The sequence below is a fragment of the Sminthopsis crassicaudata genome, chromosome 2 (genome assembly GCF_048593235.1).
Source record: "Sminthopsis crassicaudata isolate SCR6 chromosome 2, ASM4859323v1, whole genome shotgun sequence".
NCBI classification, from domain to species: Eukaryota; Metazoa; Chordata; class Mammalia; order Dasyuromorphia; family Dasyuridae; genus Sminthopsis; species Sminthopsis crassicaudata.
Genome location: NC_133618.1, coordinates 350,637,869 through 350,665,149, shown reverse-complemented (window position 1 = coordinate 350,665,149; position 27,281 = coordinate 350,637,869). Strand labels below are relative to the sequence as shown.

The 27,281-nt window shown below is 32.3% G+C and overlaps 1 protein-coding gene across 3 annotated transcripts in view; it reads left to right on the top strand.

Moving 5' to 3' along the window:
• Positions 1-27,056, top strand: part of CGRRF1 (cell growth regulator with ring finger domain 1) — a 49,599-nt gene extending 22,543 nt beyond the window's left edge. For 2 of the 3 annotated variants that reach the window (XM_074290796.1, XM_074290795.1), the window contains exons 3-6: positions 18,723-18,900; positions 19,068-19,215; positions 25,298-25,405; positions 25,860-27,056. In XM_074290796.1, the coding sequence (XP_074146897.1) occupies positions 18,723-18,900; positions 19,068-19,215; positions 25,298-25,405; positions 25,860-26,195 (770 nt within the window). In that variant the 3' untranslated portion in view covers positions 26,196-27,056. Of the gene's footprint in view, positions 1-7,046; positions 7,117-18,722; positions 18,901-19,067; positions 19,216-25,297; positions 25,406-25,859 lie in introns of all 3 variants that reach the window. The other variant, XM_074290797.1, reaches the window with a different exon arrangement.
• The last annotated feature ends 225 nt before the right edge of the window (positions 27,057-27,281 follow it).

The window sequence follows — 27,281 nt, the reverse complement described above, 5'->3', positions numbered from 1 at the left end:
TGTCTCTTGAGTCATTTGGGAAATCCTTATCTATCAGTTTTATTCTCTGTAAAATGAGTGGATGGGGAATAGTGTTGTCTTCAGATGAAGAAAAGACTAGAAACTTCGCGTAGCAGGAAAGGAATATTTCATTCAAGAGATAGAAAGATGTTTTCACTAGCAGTACTTCTTGTATTATTGTGATAGTTCATAAAAGTCAATATAATTAAATTAATATTTCAGTGACTAAATTAATAGTGTGGTACAGTATAATGTGTGCTAGATAAGGAATCAGAGGACTTGAGTTTTAGAGTCTACTTATGTTTTTGTGATCTTGGTCAAGTCATTAATTATAAAATGAAGAGTTGAAACTAGGTGATATTTAAGGTCTTTTCCAGCTCTGATTCTATCATGTACTATTATAAATTGTTATAAAATCATGTACTATTATAGGATAAAATTTTTAAAAACAACTTTCCTATAACATTTATAAGATAGTCTAGACTTTTGTGAAAATTTATTTGAGAATCCATATAATGCCAAATTGAGAATGATAAGTCTATTTTCTCCTTTATGTACTTGTTTCAGGTAAAGAATTGCATTAGATAAACTCAGAGATCATGTCTAACTCTTAAGATGATATGACTCTGTGATATGAGAGTGAACAGGTATGATCAAGTATGCTAAAGCAAAGGGAACAACATGAAATCAATATCGGGACCATATAGCATTAAAATTAGCATATTTCCTCACATGTCAAGAACTTTCTGATATTCTCTTGCCTGGCTTAAAGAATAAAATCAAGAATGCAGTTTATTCCATAGAAATTAATAAATATTGAAGAGTACAAATATGAAAAGTTTATTATAATGGATATTTCCTAACACAAATACAGTAAAAACAATAAAAATTTAAACCAGTTTAAATTTATATCATGTTTAACAGTTTTAAATCTTCTTGTTCATACTATTTCATTTGACTTCCTGCAATAGTTATTTCAGATCTTAGTCACAATCTAGTTTTTTCTTCCATCTAGTCAATATGAATGAATAAGAAAGCATTTATATGCAAAGCACTGAGACAAATGCTGGGAATTCATTTAGAAAAGGAGGTAGCGAAGAGCTAATCCAATTCCATGATTAATGATGGACAGAACCAGCTACATCCAGAAAAGGACTGGGAAATGAATGTAAACTGTTATTTTTACCTTCTGAATCCAATTCTTCCTGTGCAACAAAAAATTCGGTTCTACACACATATATTGTATCTAAATTATACTGTAATATATTTAACATATATAAGACTGCTTGCCATCAGGGGGAGGGGGTTGGGGGAGGAAGGGAAAAAATCTGAATAGAAGTAAGTGCAAGGGATAATGTTGTTAAAAATTACCCATGCATATGTACTGTCAAAAAATGTTATAATTATAAAATAAAATAAAAAATTAAAAAAAAAAAAAAAAAAAAAGAAAAGGAGGTAGCCCAGTGCTCACAGAAATTACATTTTAATCATCAAGATAATATATTTAGGAAGTTTCAACTGCAAACTAGATGGAAAAGCTCCATGGTCAGTAAAGTATAGTGGCAAAGCATAATGTAATTTCTTTTTTACGTCATTTTAATATAATGATTAACAAATGTTTTTGAATGCCTATTGCACATAGTATATTGGGCAGGGATGGGGAAGAGAAACATGTCCAAGACTTGGCCTTTGTTCTTATATACCTTACATAGCCTAGTTGAGGTCATACAACATATATATAAAATGCATATTTACATATGAGTTTTTATAGGGAGAAAATCTTGAAATCGTAACTATATTTTGATGACTCAACCTTCTTGCTCCTGATACTATTCATTTATAATTGAAACTCTGCAAAATTCAGATATTTACCAAGGTTGAAATATGGTCTTCATGCCATCTATTAATATATTTTTTTTATATTATATATTATTTATTCACATATATTACATCTCCTAACTCTCTATTCTACCACCATGTTAAGTCTTTTTTTTTTTTTAATTTTTATTTTATTTTATAATTATAACATTTTTTGACAGTACATATCCATGGGTAATTTTTTACAACATTATCCCTTGCACTTACTTCTATTCAGATTTTTTTCCCTTCCTCCCCCAACCCCCTCCCCCAGATGGCAAGCAGTCTTATATATGTTAAATAGATTACAGTATATTCTAGATACAATATATGTGTGTAGAACCGAATTTTTTGTTGCACAGGAAGAATTGGATTCAGAAGGTAAAAATAACAGTTTACATACATTTCCCAATGTTCCTTTTCTGGATGTAGCTGGTTCTGTCCATCATTAATCAATTGGAATTGGATTAGCTCTTCTCTATGTTGAAGAAATCCACTTCCATCAGCATACATCCTCATACAGTATCATTGTTGAAGTGTATAATGATCTTCTGATTCTGCTCGTTTCACTCAGCATCAGTTGATGTAAGTCTCTCCAAGCCTCTCTGTATTTCTCCTGTTGGTCATTTCTTATAGAACAATAATATTCCATAACATTCATATACCATAGTTTACCCAACCATTCTCCAATTGATGGACATCCATTCATCTTCCAGCTTCTAGCCACTATGAAAAGGGCTGCCACAAACATTTTGGCACATACAGGACCCTTTCCCTTCTTTAGTAGTTCCTTGGGATATAAGCCCAGTAGTAGTATGGCTGGGTCAAAGGGTATGCACATTTTGATAACTTTTTGGGCATAATTCCAGATTGCTCTCCAGAATGGTTGGATTCTTTCACAACTCCACCAACAATGCATCAGTGTCCCAGTTTTCCCACAGCCCCTCCAACATTCATCGTTATTTGTTCCTGTCATCTTAGCCAATCTGACAGGTGTGTAATGATACCTCAGAGTTGTCTTAATTTGCATTTCTCTGATCAATAGTGATTTGGAACACTCTTTCATATGAGAAATCAAGCCATTCTCCAATTGATAAATGGTCAAAGGATATGAGCAGACAATTTTCAGATGATGAAATTAAAACTATTGCCATCTATTAATATTAATATTTTCTTAAGAAAGCAATCTTTTGACAAAGTCCTGGAAAAAGAACTCTAGTATTAACTGATAGTATATTTTAGCACTTCAGTGGAATCATGTTCTTAGTGATGTGAGTTTGGAACTCATGGTGTTCTGTAATCTACAGTTATCTATTATAGAATTAATATTTGTTTAAAAATTTTGTACATGTGTCAAGGAGCAGCTGCTTAGGATTGTTGAAAGTACCAAATGGTTTCCCAAATCCAATCTAGACTGCTTACTTCCTCCTATTCAAAGGTTTACCCATTTACTGCATGCATGTCATTCTGGAACACAGGTATTCATTTAAATTTTTCCAACATGTATTGGCAAAACAAATCCATTTTCAAGGATTATAGATCTCATTGAGGAAGTTCTATAATATTATAGGACTTGGTACAATTAACAAAAAATTGTCATGTGAAGAAAAATTACAAGAACATATATAAACTTTTGAGAGGAAAAACATTAGTAATTGAAGGAATCAAGAAAATCTTCATGGAGATGATGATACTTGAACTGCATCTTAAATAAAGAGAGGTAGTTTAAGGCAAAGGTGAGGAGGTGACCAATACAAATCTTCCACAGAGGTGAAAGGAAGAATGTCCTATGGAAGGGGAAGAAATGTCCATTAAAGCTGGAAAGATTAGTTGAAGACAGAATTTACATTTAATTCTAAAGCAGTGATGAGGGAACAAGTTTTAACCTAAGGTTGATGAAGTTGCTTTTTAAAAATATTTTGATAACTGTATTTAAGGGTAACTTATTTTCTTTAGAATCCAATGTATTTTATGCATTAAAAACATTATTCTGCCGAAAAGATTAAGAACTTCTGTCCTGAAGGCCAGTGAAAGACTGGAGTTAGGTGAATAGAGGACTCATATAATGAGATCTATGCTTAAGGAAATTTATTTTGGCAGCAGTGGAATGAAGTGATGAGATACTTGAAGTAGAGAGACAATTTGGAAGTTGTTAATTATTTAGGTGAGAAGAAACAAGCCCCTGATCCTAATTTGAGTGGAAAGAAGGGATTGTGGGGTTTGGATTCAAGAGATTTTATGGAGTAGAAATAGCAAGACTTGTTAATACGTGAATTGAGGGAGAGTGAGGCACTAAGGATAATCTGGAATCTTGAAAAGATATCATATATTTAAAATAAATAAGGAAGTTTAAAAGAGGTGAGTTTAAGGAGAAAAATAAGTTTAGTTTTGAAAGTGTTCAGTTTGAGATATCTCTAGGACATCTAATTTGAAATGTTCAATATATTATGTGGGATCTATGAAACTCAGGGGAGAGAGTAGGGATGGGTATGGACATATACTAGGTAAATCCAGGTAGATTAATAAGGTTCCTGAGAGTATAAAGAAAGCAAAGAGAGAGCAGTCAGAAAAAGTCTGAGGACTGAGAAGAGACCTTCACTTTGGCAGTTAAATATACCTCATTGGTACAGCTCCCGAGAGATTGAGACATATTTTATTTTGTATAAATCTATCGCAATTTGTTTTGCTTGATTGAATATTTGTTACAAAGATTTTTTTCCCCTTTTTCAAGCCAAAAAGAGATGGGAGGGATAGAAAATATATTTTTTCAAATGTAAAAATATTAATTTTTTAAAAAGAAATTATTGGCATAGAGAGTTATGAAACTTTGTGAATGCTTCCATCATCGTTTTGCTAAAGCCGAATTAACAAGGAATCTTAGCTATGACAATTATTCTTCAAGTCAAAAAGATCTTATCTGGAATTTTGAACTTTTGGCTCCATGACAATTGTACCTCAAGAAGCCCAGTTTGGCTTTAGACCACAGACCATAGACTTCATTTTTCATAGGAGAAATGCAACTATTTTTATACTCTTGAAATAATCTGTTAAGTTGTGAAATTTTTGTTGTATTATCTGTTGATGGCAGGAAATATGAGTCATACTTTTCTTATTTTATTCAGCCATTCTTAAGGATATAATAGTTTTGGAAGATAGTATTAAAAAAACATTTCCACTATTTGGGGAAAGGCTCATTAAAACAATCATTTCAGAGTTTATGTATACAAAATAAAGGAAGATATTTACTCTTTCTTCATTAAAACATTTGAACAAATGAAGTAGTCTTCTAAATTAGGATTCCCTACACATGACCTACATTTAACATCAAAAATAGGTAACTAAAAACTTGATCTTAATGTTTTTTTATTAGACTAATATTGATGAGATTTTAACCTTGGTGTTTTTAACTACTTTCTAAGAAATCCCTAAAAAATGAGGTCAACTAGTTAACAACCCCCCAAGTGGACATTCTGGAGATTTATTTGGAGTTTATAACTGATTCTATCCTTAGTCCTACTTTCTACAAATTGGAAATTCCCACTAATTCTGGGAGGATGTTTAATTTTTTTAAACTGTTATCAGGAAGAAAAAAGCCTAGATTAATAATAGCTATTGTTCAGTTTATGGCGTGTACTGAGACAGACATAGAACATCAGTACAGCTCTTTATGTCTTCCTTTCTTTCTTCCTTCTTTTATTTCTTTTCTTCCTTTCTTTCCCTTTCATTTATTTTGTTTTTTTTTCCTTTCTTCCTATTTATTATGTATCTGTCTCTGACAAACTCTTTCCTAGGGTCATCTATTCCCACATCTCACACAGCTTTCAGAACCCTACACTGGACACCATGTACTGGAAAAATATCTGTCCTAAACTTTCCTTCTCCCAGAACATTCATTTCAGGAAAGGTTGCAGCCATACTTTGACTTTCCTCTCTTCTTCTCTATCATTTATAAAAACAGCTTTGATGGCTACTTTGCCACAGAATATACCCTTTCCTTACCTACTTAACTCCTATTCTTCCAGTTCTAAAATTACAAACCAAGATCAAGTCAACTCCTCCATTGTTTTCATGGAGTATGTCAAATTACTCCCCTATGGTCACTTCTGTAACCAAAAATTCCCTACCCACTACTCTCTTGTGGATGTTGTTTCCCTTTTCAGAAGGTAAGCTTCTTGAGGGCAGAAAGTATCTTTCCTTTTATATTTATATCCCCATTCTTTAGTACTTTACATATAGTAAGTACTTGATGCATTCTTTTTCATTCATTCATTCCAAACAGTGCAAGTAAGCAATGTGTTTTACCCAGTCTTAAAGGAAGGCTAGATTACTTTCAGGAAATTTAAACCTTCTCCCAGAAATAAAAGCCCATATTAAAAAATAATACCAACATTTTACCATTGTTTCTCAAGAACCTAATATTAGCTTCAAATAGGGGAGAATAGAGAGGATAACAGGTTTATCAGACTATAAACATGTAACAAAAAAAGACCCTCTAAGAAAATGAATGAGATAAGGAAAATGTAACATTGAAAAAGAAGTTACGCTAATCACATATTGAGGGCTAGCAATAGTATGCATGGACAGCTAGATTTCTCCACTGTTATCTTGGCAACATCAGGAAAAAGTGAAAAAAGACTTTTGTCACATAGGATGAGATCTTCTGTGGTAAACTAATGGAAGGAAAAAAAATTGCACTGGACAAATAAGCATAAATGAATTGTAATCTGCCTTGTTGCTGGGAACTTGTTAATAGATAAAGATTACAGATGTTTTTGCATAAAGACTTTATACAATTGATGTACTGTATTTACACAGAATGTCACTTTATCAGAATCTTTTAAACCCAAAGGAGATAAATAACTACTTCCTGAATTGAATTTCCTCAACTTTTTAATGTTAGTGACTCATATAGCTATACTTTGCAAGGAGACTTTAGTATTTTTCTCACAAGTAATTTAATTTAGTAATTAATCTTTCATCTTACCAGGTAATTCAATATAGTTATCTTTTTCATTGCAAAAGACTGAAGATCTATTTATTTTGTGAATAATAAAGGGTAAGCAGGCTCTTTTTGAAGTATCTACTGGATGCCTACATAATTCTATCCATTTAAGAAAATATGATTTTAAATATAAACATACTTTCAGAACAGAGAACCAACTGTCTTTTTTTATTCTACCTATCCAAAGATATCTCCCTTTTGGTTATGAAATTTCTGTCATATTGGATGAAACATCAAAGGCAGATGAAGGGAAGAGGGTGAGTATTACCACTAGATTATAGTCATTTAACACTTAGTCCTTTAAGGAGATAAGCTGAGTATGAATCAAGGTTTGTCTTAGGTACCACTGAAAAGCTCAATATGGAGGAGCCTCCAAAAAGACTAATGCAACCTTAGTCTACATTAATTCCCTCTCTTTAATATTCTATTTTTCTATCTTCTGGCTCATGCCCTGGTGCCTATAAATATACCAAGGTTTCATTCTAACTTGAAAAAATCTTCACTTGACCCTACCATCCCCTGAAGTTAATGCTAGATAAGAATCCAGCAAAGGAAGTTGAGAAGAAGTTAGTATACTGTTAGTATACTATACTAATAGTATACAGCAGAAGCTACATGGCCATGTCACTTCCCTTCTTAATAAAAAATTGTTCTTATTACAAGCTCCTCTGTTTTGCATTCAAATCCCTTTATAACCTTGGTTCTAATGCACTTTTCCAGTCCTTATATACTACCCTTCACACAGTCCATAGTCCTGTTAAATTGGCTTTTTTTTTCTATTCTTCACATATGATATTCCTTTTTTTTTTTCTTCTTGCCCTCATGCCCAATTCCTTCCTCCTCACCTCTGCTTCTTAGAATTCCGAATTTCCTTCAAAGCTCATCTCGCACATCATCTCCTAGATGAGGCCTTTCATTATAGTCTTTCTATTGCTGCCAATTCCTCTTGAAAATTACTTTGCATTTAATATGTAATGGCAAATTCTATAGATATGGCTTTATGGAGATAAGATATAAAATAAAATGGCCTCTAATGAATTAAAAAGTAATCCTACATAGAGGACAGTGGAAAAGCTCATTAGGGGTGATCAAGTTGCAGCATAAGATCAGTGAGGAATTCCCTAGAATAGGAATAAAAGACATTATCATAACATTGTGCCACAGGAACAGAGGATGGACTGGTCACATAGCAGTAATGGATGATGATAGTGGAGATAGCCAGATTGTTCTGCTGGTATTCCCTTGATATCAGTAGAAAATGATAAAGGGTCCCAACATATTGAGTCATCTCCCTTTGGTGAATTTATGGGATGACTGAACAAGATTTATGCAGGATGGTAAGGCATGGATCGATTGTAGTCTTCATTATTGGAGGGAGCTTCCAAGTCCACAAGATCACAGACCATTTAGGCATATTTTTAGGCACTTCTATAGTCATATAAATTCTGGGAGGTGCTAATCCAAACCGTCTTTCAGTAGCAAATTGGATTCCCAGAAATCTCCTACTTAAGATTCTAGAGGGCATTTCTGGGAGATTGTAGAGTTCTCTTAGGATTTAAAAGTTGGCTAGCAGTCATCTTCACCTTTAGTGAAATTAAATTGATTTGGTTTGGAGTTTGAAAACTAACTCTGGTACTCAAGAGAGTATAGAGGGATGGAGCATCTTGCTCTTCCTCTTGTAATAAGGATCCTCATTCTCTACTCTATTGCACTCCCACCTAGACTCACAGTATAATAGGTTTAGTGTAGTAAAACTCTTCTACATCTGTAAGCTGCATAAAAGAAAACCTACATTTACTCTGCCATATAAGGAATCCATCTAAAATTCCAGACAAAATTTCTTGATGTCCCTTTCTAAACAAAATTCTGGACTTCACTTCTCTCTAAAACCAGCAAGTTAACTTAAAAGGAAAGCAAAATCCTTAAAGAGATAGGGAGATCCCAAAAGAGAAGTAAACACTTATGTTTTTATTACTCAGTTTTTCTAGACCACTGGCAAATATTATCTTTTGGACTTTCAGGTGGGTATATTATGTTTCCATAGGAAGGCAAGGAATCTGAGTACAATAAAACAAATATGAGTGTATAATGAATACATATGAGTACATTCAGAAAACACGTTATCACAAAAAGAATGGTCTGACTTTTAAGGAAACATACTGGAATAACTTGACTGTGAGATTACTTTCACTACTTTTGGTTTGAGCTGATATTCAGGTATTTTTCTCCCCAATGCCAATCATGAGTGTTAATATCTCTCTTATATCATTGATGGCCTCAGTCATTAGTGCCTCAGTATTGACATTTAATCAGTAAATTTTTACAAAATAATTTTTACACTAGGAGAAATAGTAAGGAGTATAAATCTTTTCCCCCAATACTTGGAGGCATACTATTTCCTACATGATTTTATTCCTGAGGAAAGTGGGTTTAAAAATTAAATCAGTTGTAAAACATTTGGTCTTCCATCAAGTTCACTTTTGAATGTGATATGACCAGTAGATATCATTCCTTTTTGGTTGCCTTTAATCCACTGCTGGACTGAATCAATCAGGGTGCCTCCTTATCAAGCTCAACTACCCAGGAACTCTGGTGTAAACACTTTCTGGACTGTTGGAGCTCTCTCAACTTTTTGAAGCTCACAGGGTTCCTACCCTTGTCAGTTTTGTTTCCATTACTTCTTCAATGAGGGCAGAAAAGAACAGACACCATAGGAAAAGCAGCAATAAAAGAACCATGTACTCATACCTTCATGCCAATTTGGATGGTAAAAAATAGTCTGTGTTACAAGTTGCAAGCACTATCTCCTTTGTCCACCTGAAGTCTTATGGCAGTTTTTGCTTCATGCATCTCTAGGAATGAGAGTTATGAAATTGTTCCTGTGGGAGTCTTTTTGTATTCACTTCATATTAAATTGGAACCATTTCAGTTTCAGGTCAGCCCCTAGAAGATTTTTCTTCACTAAGCAGTTAGTGTTCCATCCCACATCATCAATAACTTCTAAAAGCGGGTTCACCAAACATATATACTCCCAAGAGTATCTGTTTTAGTAGGGCTATCACTGGGTCAGAGTCAGAGTTTAATGACTTTTTGCATATACTTCAAAGTTGCTTTTTAATTGTACACTAACACTGCATTAGTGTGCTTGTCTTTCCCCTACTACAACAACTATTTTCCTTTTTTATCACCTTTGTCAATCCTGTGGAAGTGAATTAGAATCCCAAGGTTGTTTGAATTTGCATTTCTCTAGTTATTAATGATTGAGAGCATTTTTTCCCATTGATTTATCTTGTATTTCTTCTTTTGAGAACTACTTGTTCATATCCTTAGATCGCTTAATTATCAAGGTGTGAATCTTGTTTCTCTTAGTTATATATATATATATATATATATATATATATATATATATATATATATATATATATATATAGATATATGTATATCATGGATTTTAAAATCTTTTTCAGAAAAATTTGATACAAACTTTCCCCCCACCTGGGGGTTATGTTTCCTCCAAACCACTTTTCTTGTATTTTCCATTTTTAGCTCTAAGAACATTAATTAATCTAGAAACTACCACTTTTGAAAAAGATGTATCAATCCACCCATCTTTCCATTTTATAATTCCACTATGATTTCCTATATCAAAGCATCAGTCCTGGGCCACCTTAGATATGTTATCTTCCCTTGTTAGAATAGGGAAAAACAAGAAGAGAATTTTTTTAATGTCTGCTTTTACCAGTGCCTAGTGTACAATAAGTATACAAAACACCTTTTCCTTTCATTCAAATTAAAACTTGTGAAGTGTTTTGTGGGAGAAGATAGTTCAGTTTTGGACCCATTACATCTAAAGTGCCTTTGGACCATATGGAAATATCTCCTAGGCAATTGGATGAAAGACTACCAAGAATCACAGACTTGTATAATAATACATATAGATCTAGAAACTTATAATTTGTTGTTGTGAATTCATTTTCAATTGTGTCTGGCTCTTCCTGACACTGTTTGGGGCTTTCTTGGCAGATACTAGAATGATTTGCCATTTTCTTCTGTGGATCATTGTACAGATGAGGAAACTGAGGCAAACAGGATTAAGTGCCCTTCACAATATAATTGCTAAATGTAAAAAGGATTTATTAGCCAGAAGAAGCATTGATTTGATGCAATCTAAACGTATCGATATGGTTGAAATTATGCTTGCCAGATCACAAGGCAACTTTTATTATATTCATAGATAATAGGATAGGAAGGAGAGTTGCCTTTATGTCTGAGGATATCCAGGAGCAGCTATTTGAGAAATTAAAATGTTTGTTTTTTGCATATAACATATAGATTTGGATATGAGCATTTAATTACTTATATTATATATATGTATATATGTATATATACATATATATGTATTTTTACATATATATGTATACACACACGTAGATGCAAAGTATATACAGAGTAAATGCAAAATAATTGGGGAGGGGATTGATGTACCAAGAAGCAAGGGAGATTAGGAAAGACTCATTTTGAAGATGTGAACAAATTTTAAGAGATTCTAACAGGAAGAAATGAGAAGGGAGTGCATTCCAAGCTGTATCTGGAGAACAGCTAGTAGACTAATGAAATGAAATAATGTGTGTACAATCCATCCTCTATCCGTTAAAGTGATTTTTCTAAATCAGATATAATCATGGTACCCCTCTAATCAATAAACTCCAGTGGTTCCCTGTTGTCTCAGAGATTAAATGCAAAATGCTCTGTTTCATACTTCAAAACCCTTTGTAACCTAGCCCTTCCTACCTTAACAAGATTCTTAGACCTTACTCCCCGCATTTATTCTCCCATCCAGTGACACCAGCCTGCTATTTGTTACATGAATAAGACACTTGATCTTTCAGCTTCTGGGATTTTCTCTGGCTTGTTCTATGCCAGGCATACTCTCCCTCCTCTGCTCTGACTAATCTCCGTGGCTTCCATTAAGTCCCAACTAAAATATCATCTTCAACTGGAAGCCTTCCCCAAACTCTCTTAATTCATCTCTCAGATAATTATTTCCTATTTATCCTTTATATAGCTCACTTTGTAAATATTTATTTACATGTTGTCTCCCCTATTAGATTACAAGCTTTTTGAGGGGCAGGGACCATCTTCTGTCTCTTTGCATCCTCAGCGCTTTAGCACAGTGGACACATAATAGGTGCTTAACAAATGTGGATTGCTTGATTGATTGATTAGTAAGTCTGCAAAGGTAATGCTGGATTGTGAAGAGCTTTGAATTCCAAATAGAATAGTTTTTATTTATTTTAGAGGAAATAGGAAATCACTGGAACCTTTTGAAAAGGCTGAATGATATAGTCAGTCTTGTGCTTTATGAATATTGTTTTTGAAGGTATATGGAGAATGCTTTGGTGATGATAGGGCTGGAGGAAGGGATACTAGTTAGCAAACTGTTATAGTAGTCCAGGAGAGAAATAAGAAGGGCCTGAAAAAGGGAATGACCAAGTAAGTAGAGAGAAAGAAGTGGTTTGGAGAGGTGTGGAAGCAGAACTGGTAAGACTTGTTAGTTACTTAAATAAGTGAGTTAAAGAAAATGAAGAGTTAAATATGATCCCAAACTGGTAGACCTAGACAACTAGTAGGATGGTGGTACCCTCAAAAGAAATAAGAAAAGTTTGCTTTAGAAGAAAAGATAACATTGTTTGAATTTATTGAATTTGAGATAACTACAGAAGAATCATTTGGAAATGTTTAAAAGGTCAGAGATATATTAACGAGAAACTATATATTGTTTTTCAAATTCATGATTGTCAATTTTATTTTTTTAAAGTAGCAAATGGATATTTTTTAAAAGGAAGACTCTTTGCAAAATTGTGGGAGCATTTAGGTACTAAGGGTATTATTGTGAAACATGATGGTTTTTTTTTCTACTTTGGGGAACATTTGAATTTAAAAAGAAATGCCACTTTTTCTTGATGAAAATAAATTCATTTATTGTAAAGTTTTCTTCCTAAAATCTGCATATTTGGTATTTTTAAAAGAAATTAGTACACAAATCATTGCACAGTCTTCAAATTTATATTGTCATCCAGAGAGATAAAATGATGCATTTATGAAAAAGATAGAATTGTGGGATTTATCAAATATATTTTTTATGTTTACCAATTTACAAAATATTTGCTCTGCAAGTGAAATTGTAAAAGTCATGCATGGCCAGTTTATTGGTCACTTATCCAGTTGGAACAAATAATTTTCATTTTATTTAAAAAACATAGATATGGATAAAGAACTATATTTGTCTCAGATATATAAAACATTTGGTATTATACTATGAATAAGAACATTAGACTTATATTGATATTACGTTGAAACAAATGTTTGAACCTGAAAATCTTATTAGCTTTGGCTGTACATGAATAAGCAGTTTTCTGGTTCATCAAACAAAGCAGTAGAAATTTACTACTTTATATTATAGCACTTTATTTGTGTGAAACATGGTTTTCTGCTATAATTGTTATAAGGCAAAATAATTTTCATATTAATGCTTGAAAAGAATTATGAATAATAATATCAGCACTTTCCTTTAATTATTTAGAAACCTTGAACCAAAACTATCCTATCTATCACAATCATGCTATGATTATTGTTTTATAAGTTATGACTATAAAAATTATAAGGGATTTTATCAATAATGATTTTGTTATTTTATTATGTATTTAAGATTCATGTTACATAAATTTGTAATAAATTTTTAACTTCATTTGCATAAACTGTTAGTTAATAAAATTGTTCACATAGGTTGTTTTATGAAAAGTTGAAGGAGAGGTAATAAGTTTGTTGTTGTTGCTATTGTTAAGAGAGGAATTGTTGCTATGTAAAGTCTGTTAATCATTGAGCTCTGAAATCCCTTCCTACTGAAGGAATCAGTGTGGCTCAAAGCAAGAAGTTCCAGTTTCCACTACAAACCTTTCCCTTGATTATATATATATTCTTGGATATTTGATTGACAATAGAATTGTATAGGCTCAACTCTTTCATTGTGATACTTTCACAAATTATTTTATTTCCGAAGATCTTAACTTTCTTCTTTTCATTCACTTGCTAACCTTTAAGAAGAAATGTAAAATAAATAATAGTACTTAATTTATCTATTTTGTAAGTGCTGTTACATAGGTCAAATGTAAAAAAAAAGTCACAAATAAAAATCCCCACCATTTCCAATGCAAGATGACAAAAATGTTTTGATTGGCATTCATATCTCTAAACCAAATAGATAAATACAGATTTTTGGCAATTTTTAAAATTTTAATCTTTTTAAAATTTCAGAATAGCCAAAATGACATTAAGGTTTAAAGAATCTAAAATATGATTTATAAAGTATACACTTAAAAAAGTACTATTGTCTGGAAATTAGTATGGCAGAAAGTAGGCATAGACTCATATCTAACACCATATACCAAGATAAGGTCGAAATGGGTTTATGATCTAGCCATAAAGAATTATATTATAAACAAATTAGAAAAACATAGGATAGTTTACCTCTCAGATTTGTGGGGGGGGGGGGGAAGGAATTTGTGACCAAAGAAGAACTAGGGATCATTATTGATCACAAAATAGAAAATTTTGATTATATTAAGTTTAAAAGTTTTTGTATAAACAAAATTAATACAGACAAGATTAGAAGGGAAGCAATAAACTGGAAAAACATTTTTACATCCAAAGGATCTGATAAAGGTCTCATTTCCAAAATATATAGAGAATCGACTCAAATTTATAAGAAATCAAGCCATTCTCCAATTGATAAATGGCCAAAGGATATGAACAGTCAATTTTCAGATAAAGAAATTGAAATTATTTGTAGCCACATGAACAGGTGCTCCAAATCACTGTTGATCAGAGAAATGCAAATTAAGGCAACTCTGAGATATATTATACACCTGTCAGATTGGCTGAGATGACAGGAAAAAATGACAAATGTTGGAGGGAATATGGAAGAACTGGGACACTGATACATTGTTGATGGAATTGTGAATGGATCCAGCCATTCTGGAGAGCAATTTTTAACTATGCTCAAAAAGTTATCAAACTGTGCATATCTTTTGACCCAGAAGTGTTTTTAGTGTGATTGTATCCCAAAGAGATCTTAAAGGAGGGAAAGGGACCCACATGTGCAAAAATGTTTGTGGCAGCCATTTTTGTAGTGGCAAGAAACTGAAATGTTTGTGGCAGTCCTTTTGTGTCTAGAAACTGGAGACTGAATGGATGCCCATCAATTGGAGAATGACTGAATAAATTATGATATATGAATGCTATGGAATACTATTGTTCCGTAAGAAATGACCAGCAGGATGATTTCAGAGAGGCTTGAAGGGACCTGCATGAACTGATGCTAAGTGAAATGAGCAGAACCAGGAGATCATTATACACGGCAACAAGACTATATAATAATCAATTCTGATGGACGTAACTCTCTTCAATATTGAGATGATTCAAACTAGTTCCACTTGTTCAGTGATAAAGAGAGTCATCTACACCCAGAGAGAGAGCCATAGGAACAGTGTATGGAACACATTCTCACTCCTCTGTTGTTAATTTTTTCTTCTTTCTCAATTTTTCTTTTTTTTTCTTCTTAATCTGATTTTTCTTGTGCAGCAAGATAACTGTATAAATATGTATACATTTATTGGATTTAACATGTATTTCAACATATTTAACATGTATTGGACTACCTGCTAGGTAGGGGAGGGGATAAGAGGAAGGAGGGGAAAATTTGGAACAAAAGGTTTGCAAGGATCAATATTGGAAAAATGTTCCATGCAAGTGCTTTGTAAATAAAAAGCTTTAATTAAAATTAAAAAAAGGATTTTGGCCAAAAAAAAAAAAAAAAAAAAAAAAAAGTGCTAATACTACCTTTGTTGTGTCTCTCTCAGCATGTGAAATATATGCAGCCTTAAGTACGGATTTGAAGGCCTTGTACCAATCCTCCTTGGCGCTATGCCCTCTAGATTCTTGGGTATTACCATCTGAACTTCCAGTGTACTCTAAGAACCTTCTAGTGGGATTTTAGCTGCATCACTGGGCCTTCCCCACCCTACTACAATTGAACTCTCCTTTATGTAATGCTTTTCCCAATTGGAATGTGAACTCCTTGAAAATTCATGCTGTTTTGATTTACTTTTTTTCATTCATCTATTTATCCTAGTTTTTGTCATTCATCTTTTTCCCTCTACAGTTTTCAGTGTATTTTTAAAGAAAAAGTACAGGGGCAGCTAGGTGGTATAGTAGCTAGAGCACCAGCCCTGAAATCAGGAGGACCTAAGTTCAAATCTGGCTTCAGACTTAATATTTCCTGACTGTGAACCTGGGCAAGTCACTTAACCCCAATTGCCTCAGCAAAAAAAAAAAAAAAAAAGTTTCTGTTTTGATGTACCATGCTTTCATGGCCAAAGTGGCATAAAAGACATACATATGTGAACAGAAAAGGCTGATCATGTCTTCAGAACTGTTAACCATAAAATTTGAAGATAAGAGGAAAGGTCCCAAGTATATTTGTTGTATCTTCTTTGGAGGAATTATATAGGATAAGAATAGATGGATAAATTGTGGATGGATAGATAGATCTGCATTGGGTGAGAGAGTAACTATTGATAAGCCAGCGATTTCATGAAGTATTGAAAAGTATTGTATCCTTTAACCATATACTTAAAAAATTAAAATCTTAAGCAAAGATAATTTTTGCATTGATGACTTGCTAACTACAGTGATTTTCAAGTTAATATTACTAAAGTATACTTTATGCTCTGCTTAATTATATACTTTCTTGAATGGAGATATAGATATATATATACACACAGACAGACATGACTTAGTTAACTGCATTCTTTGCTTTTCCACAAGAACATTCTTTCCACTAACCAGTATTTTTCTTGTAGGGAAGGAACAACCTTTAAAAGTTCTCATAATAGAAAGTTTTCAAGAGGGGAAAAATGAACAGATTCTGAACTTCTTCTAACTCTTACTTATTTTTTACTAATTTATGTTTCTCCTTTTTTAGAACTCTTTTATGTGGATATTTTTCAGTAGTCTGACCTTGATCTTTTTCTTCTAACTCCTTCCTTTAGCAATCTCATTTATTTCAAATCTATCGTATACAACTGAGGCTTAAATCCCAAGCTGGACCTTTTCTGATCTCCTGACTCACACCTCAAATTGCTTACAGGAGATCTGTATCCAAGATACCCCTTGATATCTCTAAATCAACATTCTGATGGCCAACTTTTCCTCCAGTTAATCTAATTCTGATTTCTCATAATTGTTTGTGGTACCTCTGTTTGTTATGTCTCTTGTTTTTGAAACCATTTTGTAAGTCTTGGATTTTTCCCTTTCCTTAGCTTCTCATAGCCTATCATATGGTTACCAAGTCCTGTCTGTTTCACTTCAGAATCTCCTATTATTGTTAACTTTTCCACTGTTTGTAATGCTACCACGCTCAGAGCCCTCCATTGTCACCTGACTTGATTTTTTTCAACAATCTCCTAACATGTCTTTTGACCTCCATTCTTTTCTCTGTGCATTACACACATCATATCTTCTTACCAGAATATTCTTTACATGTCAAATCCTATAATTCCTCTACTTACAAATTCTAGGATCTCCTTTACTCTTTAAATTCAAGATCAATTCTGGTTACATCCAACCTTTACATTGTCATGTTAACTAAACATTCATGCACTCTTATTTTCCAGCCAATTTCTCTGCCCTTCCTACCCTACAACACTTGTTATACTCCCTCTTTTTCTTTTATGCTGTTCTCTATTCCTGGAATGCCCTCCCTTCTTCTTTTTTTTTTTTTTAACCTTCCAATTCCTGCTTTTTTAAAAAACAGAATTCAGATGCCACCTCCTCCATCAAGCTTTCCCTGACTGATCTATTCCTTCCTCCTTTCTCCTTTAAGCCTTATATAGGACTTCAGGTTTATAACTCTATAAGATACATAATACACATGTCTTTCCCTTCAGAATACTGCAAACTGTAAGAAATAGATTTGTCTTCTGTAGATTTTTTAATGGCTCTCAAAGCATAGCATGGTTATAGGCCCTCTGTAAATATTGCTTGAATGAATGTGTTATGTCACTGTTTTCTTTAATATGATTTAAGTGCAAAATTAAATGATCATAATGCACACTTGTGTTATAGTTCTCACTTATATAGCACTTGAAGGTCTTTTCTTTAAAATAACTCCATGAGATAGATAGTTTAAATATTCTATTTTTTTTTGACAAACAACTAAATTGAAGCTCAGAAATTAAGTAAGTTATCTATAGTTACAACTAGCCTCTAGGTATTCAGAGCCAGGAATAAAAATATAAGAAAAATTATTTTAAAAACAAGTATAAATGATTTTTATATCATACACTGTTTTGGATTATACATACCATTGGTATACATAAACAACAATTGTTAATATTGCAGTGCTTTAAAAAAAATCTAGTCTTTTGAAAAACAATTGTGATGATTAGTGGGACTTTCCACAAGGAGAAAAAAAATTGGTAATTTTTAGGCTCATTACATGCAAATTATCAACTAGAGTTTACAGTTAGAGATTATCACCTGAAATGAAATTAATGGAATTCTTCTTTAGGTCTCTGTAACAATGTTTTAGCTGTGGTGAATAAACTAGGACAGAAACAAGAATTTGTTGGCTTTGCTACATTTAACTCAGGAAACACAAACCTCTGTACTAATTAATTGCTGGGAGAGCTGATACTAGCCTGACCAAGAAAAGTCAAGAATTATTCTCATTCACAATGTGTAATTCCATCTAAGGATATATTAGGCAATGGGATTTTTTTTCTTGTTCTATTTTTTTTAATAGATGGCATAGCATTAACAACTGATTGTATAGAAGAAAGCATCCTTACTTGCTACTGGGGTTGTGATGTTCAAGAATTGTATGAAGCACTGCAGAAACATGTTTATGTTTCCAGAATAAATACTCCACAAGCACTAGAAGATGCTATATATAGCAAATATGTCTATAGAGAACAACATTTGTATCCTTTTGACTTTATATATAATAAATACTGTGAATATTTTAAACTTTGAAATTTGTGGGTAAGATGAGGCTTTGCTAAATGAATTTTTTTTATTTTTAAATTATTACATATCTTTATCTGCAATGTCAGTGGTTAATTTCCCTTTACATGTACCAAAAAAAAAGTGTTAAAAAGAATAGCAAAGAAGAAAAATACTGTCAATTACCAGGTAATGCTAAAATTGAAGATTTTGGCATTGTTCCTAGATCTCAATATCCACTGGTGGCACTACTGACTTTAGCTGATGAAGATTCCCAAGGATTATATGATATTGTAAGTAATTTTTTAAATTCCCATGGAATGTTAATGTTACAGTGATAGTTTTTAATTTTTATCTTGTTAAATAAAGAAATTCTTATTTTCGCTCTTAGATTTGGCTAGTTCCATTCCCTTTTGAAACTTGAACTTATTTGAGTTTGGATTTGTTAAAATAAAATATCTTTGTGACATATATGTTTGCAACTATTCTTGGTGTAGCTTGCTTTTTCTCTTATTTTACTTGAAAGTAAACTTTAATTGAAATTTTAGCATTACTATTAAAATGTAGGTATTTAAAACCCTTATTAAAATATATTTCTACATGTTTCCTTCTGTATCAAGTTGTATCCTTCTTCATAGCTGTTATTTTTAATCTGAGATAAGCACAGTTTCACTGTGTATCAATAATTTCTATAATTTTATCATTATTTACATTGCATTAAAATATATGTTTTGGGTTGTATATATATATATATATATATATATATATATATATATATATATATAAGAATGCTCTGATGGTAACTTCTGGATATCACCAAAAATTTTATAAATTTATATAAATAAATATATATTTTATATATAGTTATAAAAACCATAGAATCTGCTTCCAATGAATCCAATCAGCAATGACCCACTTGCAACCCATCGGGAGACTTTGGTATGGAAAGTTAGGTTTCCTACTATTAGTCCCTGCTTTGTATCAGCCTTTGATTAGCTTGAACCTACTCATCAGTCTAAACCTTCTCTTCTATAATTGCCATTTAAAATCATGGAGCCCAAAAGATCCTGGTGAATTGTGTAACTAGCAATTCTGATTAACTGGGGCAAAAACCGTAGTATCTAATGAAGAAGTTCTCCTTGCCAAGGCCAACTCCTTACATAAGTCCTTTCTCAAATCCATTCCCTTTTTCTCCAGCACATTGTCCCTACTATTATCCCCACTCTCTCTCTCTCCAATGTTTCATTTCTCTTCATCTACTGATTTCTTCTCTGTTGCCTATAAACATGTCCATGTTCTTCTATCCCTAAAAATAAATAATTTATTCCTAATGTTCCTGCTAGCTATTGTCCTATATCTCCCTTCTTCCTTGGCTAAACTTCTTAAGAAAGTAATATTTAATTCCTCCACTTTGCCTCTTCTAAACCTTTGGCAATCTGGCCTTCAATCTGAATCATTCAATGGAAACCTGTCTACAAAGATTTAGCAACTAATTAGATATATAGGGTCAGGAAGAGGAAGAAAGGTTGATAGTGGTTGTGAGTCAAGGTGGCTTGCAAGAATGATGCTTCTTAGTAATTGGGAGGTTTGGAATATAGATAGGTTTGAAGAAAAATAAAAGTTAATGAGATTGATGATAATTCATCCATGCCTGCTTATCCTGTGCCACTTTTTGTTCCACCCCACTCCCCCCCAAAAAAGCAAGAGAGAAGAGGCAGGCTCTTCCTAGTTATGTCCTAGGAATTACCACAGCCACAAGGTGATAAAGTAATGGGGGCTAAGGTAATGCTATCTTTACATTAATGAAAAGGGAAGAGCACAATGGTAGCTGCACAGCTGCTGCAGATTTATTATAACTTACTTAAGGGCTAAGGCAAGGCTCAAATTAGGAGCAAATAGGAAATTATTAGAGTGGTAGAATAGTGTGAAAGATTAGGGTAGATGAAGTTGTGTTATGCATAATATGATTGATTATTGAGAGGAATGGAGAATAATGACCCATCTTCCTGCTTTCTCTTGGTTGATCACACAGTTCCTAGTCATGTCCCCATTTGATAAACTACTATTTTAAAACACTGAACTAGTCAAGAGACCTAAGATTTTAATTCAGATACTATTGGATATCTTTAAGTTAATTATGCCTGCCTATGTCTCAAGAGGTATAATCAGTATTAATTATATAGTGTCTGTCAAGACATTTTGAGAATTGAGTTGCAAAATATATTAGAAATCAGGGCAGCCTACATTGCCCTTTGGTTATAATTGACCTTTGATTCTCCTGACTCAGGAGTCCAGGAGACTCATAAAATCAGCAAACCAAAATTTGGTTTAATCAAAATGCCTTCCAATACGACTTCCTCTGTCTTCCTTGATAACCTCTTTATGCCTACCAGCCAAATCAAAACTGTATATGATATCTCAATTAACAAGCATTTGTTGTTTACTATATTCAGGCACTGCTAATCCTAGGATATTTAAAGATAAAAATTAAAGCATTGTATTCGGGGAAAAAAAAACCATGCATGTCTACATACATACAAGTAATTCAGAATAATGGGAATATGTGTAACACTCTTTGTATTACCTTTATGGAGCTTTTTATATTTATGTACTTGTCTTCTATCTGAAATATCATAAGTTCTTTGAGAGCCAATTTTTTTTATAACCTCCTTCCATGTATGTCTCTCCCCCATCATACCCTGCCCAGTATTTAACACATATTGCTTTTTAACAAACTGTTCCTCAGAGATACTCAGTAAATGCATATTCATTATTTTTAAGAGTCATATTTCACCAGGCATATACATTTTAATCATACTTGCTCAGTATGAACTTCCTAAAAAGATTTAATAGGATTAATATTGGTTATATACAGAAATTTCTACAGTACCTTGTTTCCTTAGTCTTGCCTTATTTTCAAAGAAGACGATATCTCATCCTTCACAACTGTCTGAATCCAGTAACTCTTTGGAGATTGAGAACTATAAATGACCTCAAATATTTCTCATGTAACATATTTACCCTAATCAACATTTTCAGTAACTATAGCACATGTACTACATAGTTCTGCACATCAGCTCTGTGTGTGTTATGTGTTGGAAATGTAACTTGGAAATAAAGGCAAAAAAGAATTTGCCTTTAAAATATTTTCATAAGAGGTGGAACCAAAATGGTAGAATAAAGGCCTCATCCAGCTTCTCCCCCAAAAGGGACACTTCTAACAGAAGAAAGAAAAGAGTGCTTATGGTCAGGTTCCTAGAGGTATCTCTGAAAACAGCTACATAAAACCCCTGAAGCTTGGGACAGTGCACTTTCCACCCTGGAAACAGAGTCCCACTTTAACAAAGAGTTAAAAGCTGAGTAATAGGTTAGGAAAATGAGCAAAAAAGGTTTCTGACCATTGAAAGTTATTATAGTATAGCATAGTATAGTATAGTATAGTATAGTATAGTATAGTATAGTATAGTATAGTATAGTATAGTATAGTATAGTATAGTATAGTATAGTTATTATAGTAAAAAGGAAGACCAAAAGCAAAGTCAAAGCTCTTATATCCAAAGCCTCTGGCAAAAATAATAATTGGTCTCAAGCTATGGAAGAATTCAAAAGAGATTCTGAAAATCAAGTAAGAGAGGTAAAAATTGGGGAAAGAATTGAGAGTGGTACAAAAGAAAATTTAAAAAGCTAATGAGAAGAAGGCCTTAAAAAAAAAAAAAAAAAAGCAAAATCAGCCAGTTGGAAAAGGAGATATAAAAGATCACTGAGGAAAATAATTCCTTAAAAAATAGAATTTAGCAAATGGAAACTCATTAATGACTTTATGAGAAGTCAAGATACAATAAAGCAAAACCAAATAAATGAAAAAACAGGGCAAAAAATGTGAAATATCTCATTGGAAAAGGAACTGACTTGGAAAATAGATCCATAACAGATAATTTTAAAATTACTAGTCTGCCTGAAAGTCATGATCAAAAAAAGATATCATCTTTCAAGAAATTATCAAGGAAAACTGTCCTGATATTCTAGAGCCAGAGGGCAAAATAGAAATTGAAAGAATCCACCAATTACCTCCTGAAAAAGATCCCAAAATGAAAACTCCCAGAAATATTACAGCCAAATTCTGGAACTCCCAGGTCAAGGAGAAACTATTCTAAGCATCCAGAAATAAACAAGTATAGTGAGCCACAGTCAGGATAAAAACAAAATTTAGCAGCTTCTACATGAAAGGATCTGAGGGCTTGGAATCTGATATTTCAGAGAGCAATGGAGTAGGATTACAACCAAGAATCACCTGCCCAATGAAACTGAATATAATCCTTCAAAGGAAAAAGTAGTCATTCAATGAAATAGAGGATTTTCAAGAATTCATGATGAAAAGACCAGAGAAAGATTTGATTTTCAAATACAGGTCAATGAGAAACATAAAGAGGTAATCAACAAAGTGATATCATAAGGGATTTAATAAAGTTTATCTGTTTACAATTCTACATGGGAAAATGATACTTGTAACGCAATAGAACTTTCTCATTATTATGGCAGTTAGAAGTATATATAGATAGAGGGCACAGGTGTAAGTAAAATATGAAGGGATAACACCTTTTTTAAAATTATACTATTAAGGGGTGAGAGAGAAATGTACTAGGAGAAAGGAAAAGAGAGAAGCAGAATGGTACAAATTATCTGCCATTAAAAAAAAGAGGCAAGAAAAAGCTTTTGTGGTGGAGGGGAAAGAAGGGGAAGAGAACGTGACTGAGTGAACCTTACTCTCATCAGAATTGGCTGAAAGAGGAAATTACATACATACTCAATATGGTTATAGAAATCTTATTCTGCCAGAAAATAGGAGAAAAATGGGGAAGGTGGAGAAGGTGATAAAAGAGAGGGCATGTTGGGGGAGACAGTGGCTAGTACCATAACACTTTTGAGGGACACAGAGAGAGAGAGAGAAAATAAATGGAGGAAAAATATTTTTATAAGATTATTTCCAATTTACCTTTTATATGTTTGGTTGTTGTCTCCCTACAAGACTGTAAGCTCCTTGAGGACCAGGACTATTTTTGTTCTGTTGTTTTTCTTTGTATTCCCAGTGTTCAGCAAAGTGTGTAATAGATAGTGCTTGTTGGTTTCTTATTGACTTGACTATTTTGTCTCATCATAAATTGCCTAAAATAATTATAGTGACCAGTATAATTATTTACAAATCTATCACAGTTCAGAAATAAAAGGTGAAGTCTCTCATGTATTATTAGGAGTTATTAAAATAGCAACATAATAGACTTTCACATTATCTTCCATTCATGTAAGATTCAAAATACTAAACAAATCAAATGAAAGCCCCTAGCACATTGGACAAATCCCTCATGAAGACTATCGAAGGACATGAATAAGACTAGAATAGAATGAGAAAACATGAAAGACTTGTGATATGCACTACTGGAAAGGAGTATTGATGCCACTAAATTCACAATTCCTTGAAACATTGAGGCATTGCACATAATTCACAGTATAATAAATTTGGCCAAATTGGTGAATTCCTTCAAAAACTATTATAAAATAGAAGTGCAAAATACTAAAATTTTAATGGTTTATTTTTCAGGGGTATCAATGTATTTTTTTTTTAAATAACAGAAGCCTACTCTATATATTTTACTTTGTAATTTCCTTAATCTTTGTTGACTATTCTTGTGAGAACAAAACACAAAAGTTATTTTAGTTATAGAGAGAAATTTCTTTCATTAGGATTGATTATAAATTCTCAAATGTGTTTGTGGAATCATATTCTCTGGAATTTTGTGATTTGATTCCTTATCTGTGAAATCTATTCCTTTTTTTTTTCTTTTAAAATGTTATTTGTGTTCAAAAAGGTCATGTTTTCAGTTCATGCATTTTATATTTAATTTTAGGGGACATAACTTTTTTAAATATTTGTAAAATATTAATAATAGTTAGCATTTCTATAATTCTTTAAGGTTTGTGAAGTGCTTTTCAATCCTTGTCATTTTGTCCCCCAATAACCCTGGGAAGTAGGTACTATTGTCCCCATTTTACAGAATGAGGAAACTAGCCCAGGGTCATATAGCTAGTAAATTGTCTGAAGCCAAATTTCAAATTTATTTACTTTAAATCCATCAATCTATGCACTGTACCAAAAACTCTAATATTAACCAGACCCTTTAAACTAATTTATAATAAAATATTTATTTAAAATGTTTAAATACAGTCAAAAATATAGTCAGAGTTAATTAATGTCCAAAGAAACAATTAAGTAAGAGTATTTCTGATATATCTTCATTTTAATTTTATTTTTGACCTATTTGTTTCCCTGCATATGTAGAATAATGCAAGTAGAAAGTAAAATACTAATTTTGCTTTTAGATTTCAATGGTGACTGTGATTCATATTCCTGATAACAAATACAAACTTTCCTGCAGAATATTATATCAGTATGTACTACTGGCTCAAGGCCAATTCCATGACCTTAAGGTAAGCTGTGTCTTATATGTAATCTTTTTTTTTTTTTTTTTTTTTGGTCTTCAAGAATAGCAGAATAATGATTTAAAATAATTTGGTTTTACAGTAATTATATTATTTTAGTAGAAATTGCTTGATAGATTTTGTGAGTCAAATTTTTAATATGAAGTTTATTTTCATATGGTATGCCCAATGTTAATCTTATCAGCACTATTACCTGTGTTCCTAGATTGAAATAATAAATTGAAATTTTAAAGGGAAAAGATCCACTCAACAAAAATATAGGGATTAAACTATTGAGATTTACTCTGAAGAAGAAATAATCTCTCACATTTCATTTCTTCCTACCTTGAAGAATCATCTATTTCCTAAGTCATAGTTGGTTTTGGCTATCTTTTATAATCTTTGACTATAAATACTGAATTGAATTTTTAATCATATTTAAATTTATTTATTTGCTTTTCAGCAACTTTTCATGTCTGCAAATAATAATACACCATCCTTGAGTAATTCTTCTCCAGGAGAACAAAGTACTGACAGACATTTGTTGGAAAAAACTGGATTGGCTGAAAGCGAAGTGGAACAATATGAAGAAAATAGCAAAGACTGTGTTGTTTGCCAGAATGGGAAGGTGAATTGGGTACTCTTACCATGTAGACACACATGCTTATGTGATGGCTGTGTTAAGTATTTTCAGCAGTGCCCTATGTGTAGACAATTTGTCCATGAGTATTTTGCACTCTGCAGTCAAAAAGAACAAGATAAAGAAACACCAAAAAGTGAAGGGAATGTTATTTCTTAAAAATGTAGATGAAGATGGAGGCATCTTTTTTTTTTTTTTTTTTTTTTTTTTTTGCTTTAAATCAATCATAATTTAAAGTCTATGCAGTGTTGCTGGTAAGTGATAAAAATTATCTTCTAACTTCTTATTTGCACAGTATGTTTGCAATAGAAATTGTGTTCTGCTCAGTAATCTATCAGGATAGCAGTCACTCACAGTATTACATAAAAAAATTTCAGCCTTTTTGAAAAATATGTTTGATAACTTCATGCAGTGTTAAATCATTCTTTAAAGAGACATCTAAAATTTAGAGAGACAATAGAGAACATTAAATTTTCTCTCAATTACACAGTTTTTTTCTCTTTAATGTGCAATTAGGAGAAAATTTAGTTACAAAATAATTGTATACTTATATTATATGAAAGAGGAATAGAGGGTGTTCTAAATCTTGCCAAATCCTTTTCCTAAAAATTGGTTAGCTTTTAAATATACCATTACATTTGTACTTATAATGTAACTGATATTCATATGAGCATAATTATATACATAAATCAGTAATATCAGAAATACAGTATTCTGTATTTAAAATGTTTTCATTGTATCAGCTATTAACATTTTGAACCAGATAAGAAATTTGAGCAATGAAATAATTCCTGTAAGAAAAAATCAGAGCCATCAGAATGACACATTTTATAAAATAACAGTGTAAATGTAAAACTTTTTTTTTTCTATAAGAGTTGAGATGCATTACTTCACTGTTTTTCCTCTATTGTCTGTCTACCACAGAATAGATTTTGGAGCCACCAAAATGCACCTAAAGAAGAAATAAAAATTAATATTGTGTGGTTTTAATTCATTAATAAATCCCAAACCCTTCTGAAAGATAAGTATCTTGGTTTATTTATTGACTTTTCTAAGGTAATGAAATTAAGTGGGCTAGTTTCATTATTACTAAAAAGATAAAGATAAAGCAGAACTTCCTGAGTCTTTAATAAAAACTCCTCACTGCAATTCCTTTTGATAAGGCCCTTACATTTAAATGAGAAAAAAAAATACAGGCTAAATATAAACAAAACACAGTATTTATAAATGGTTTATTCCTATAGT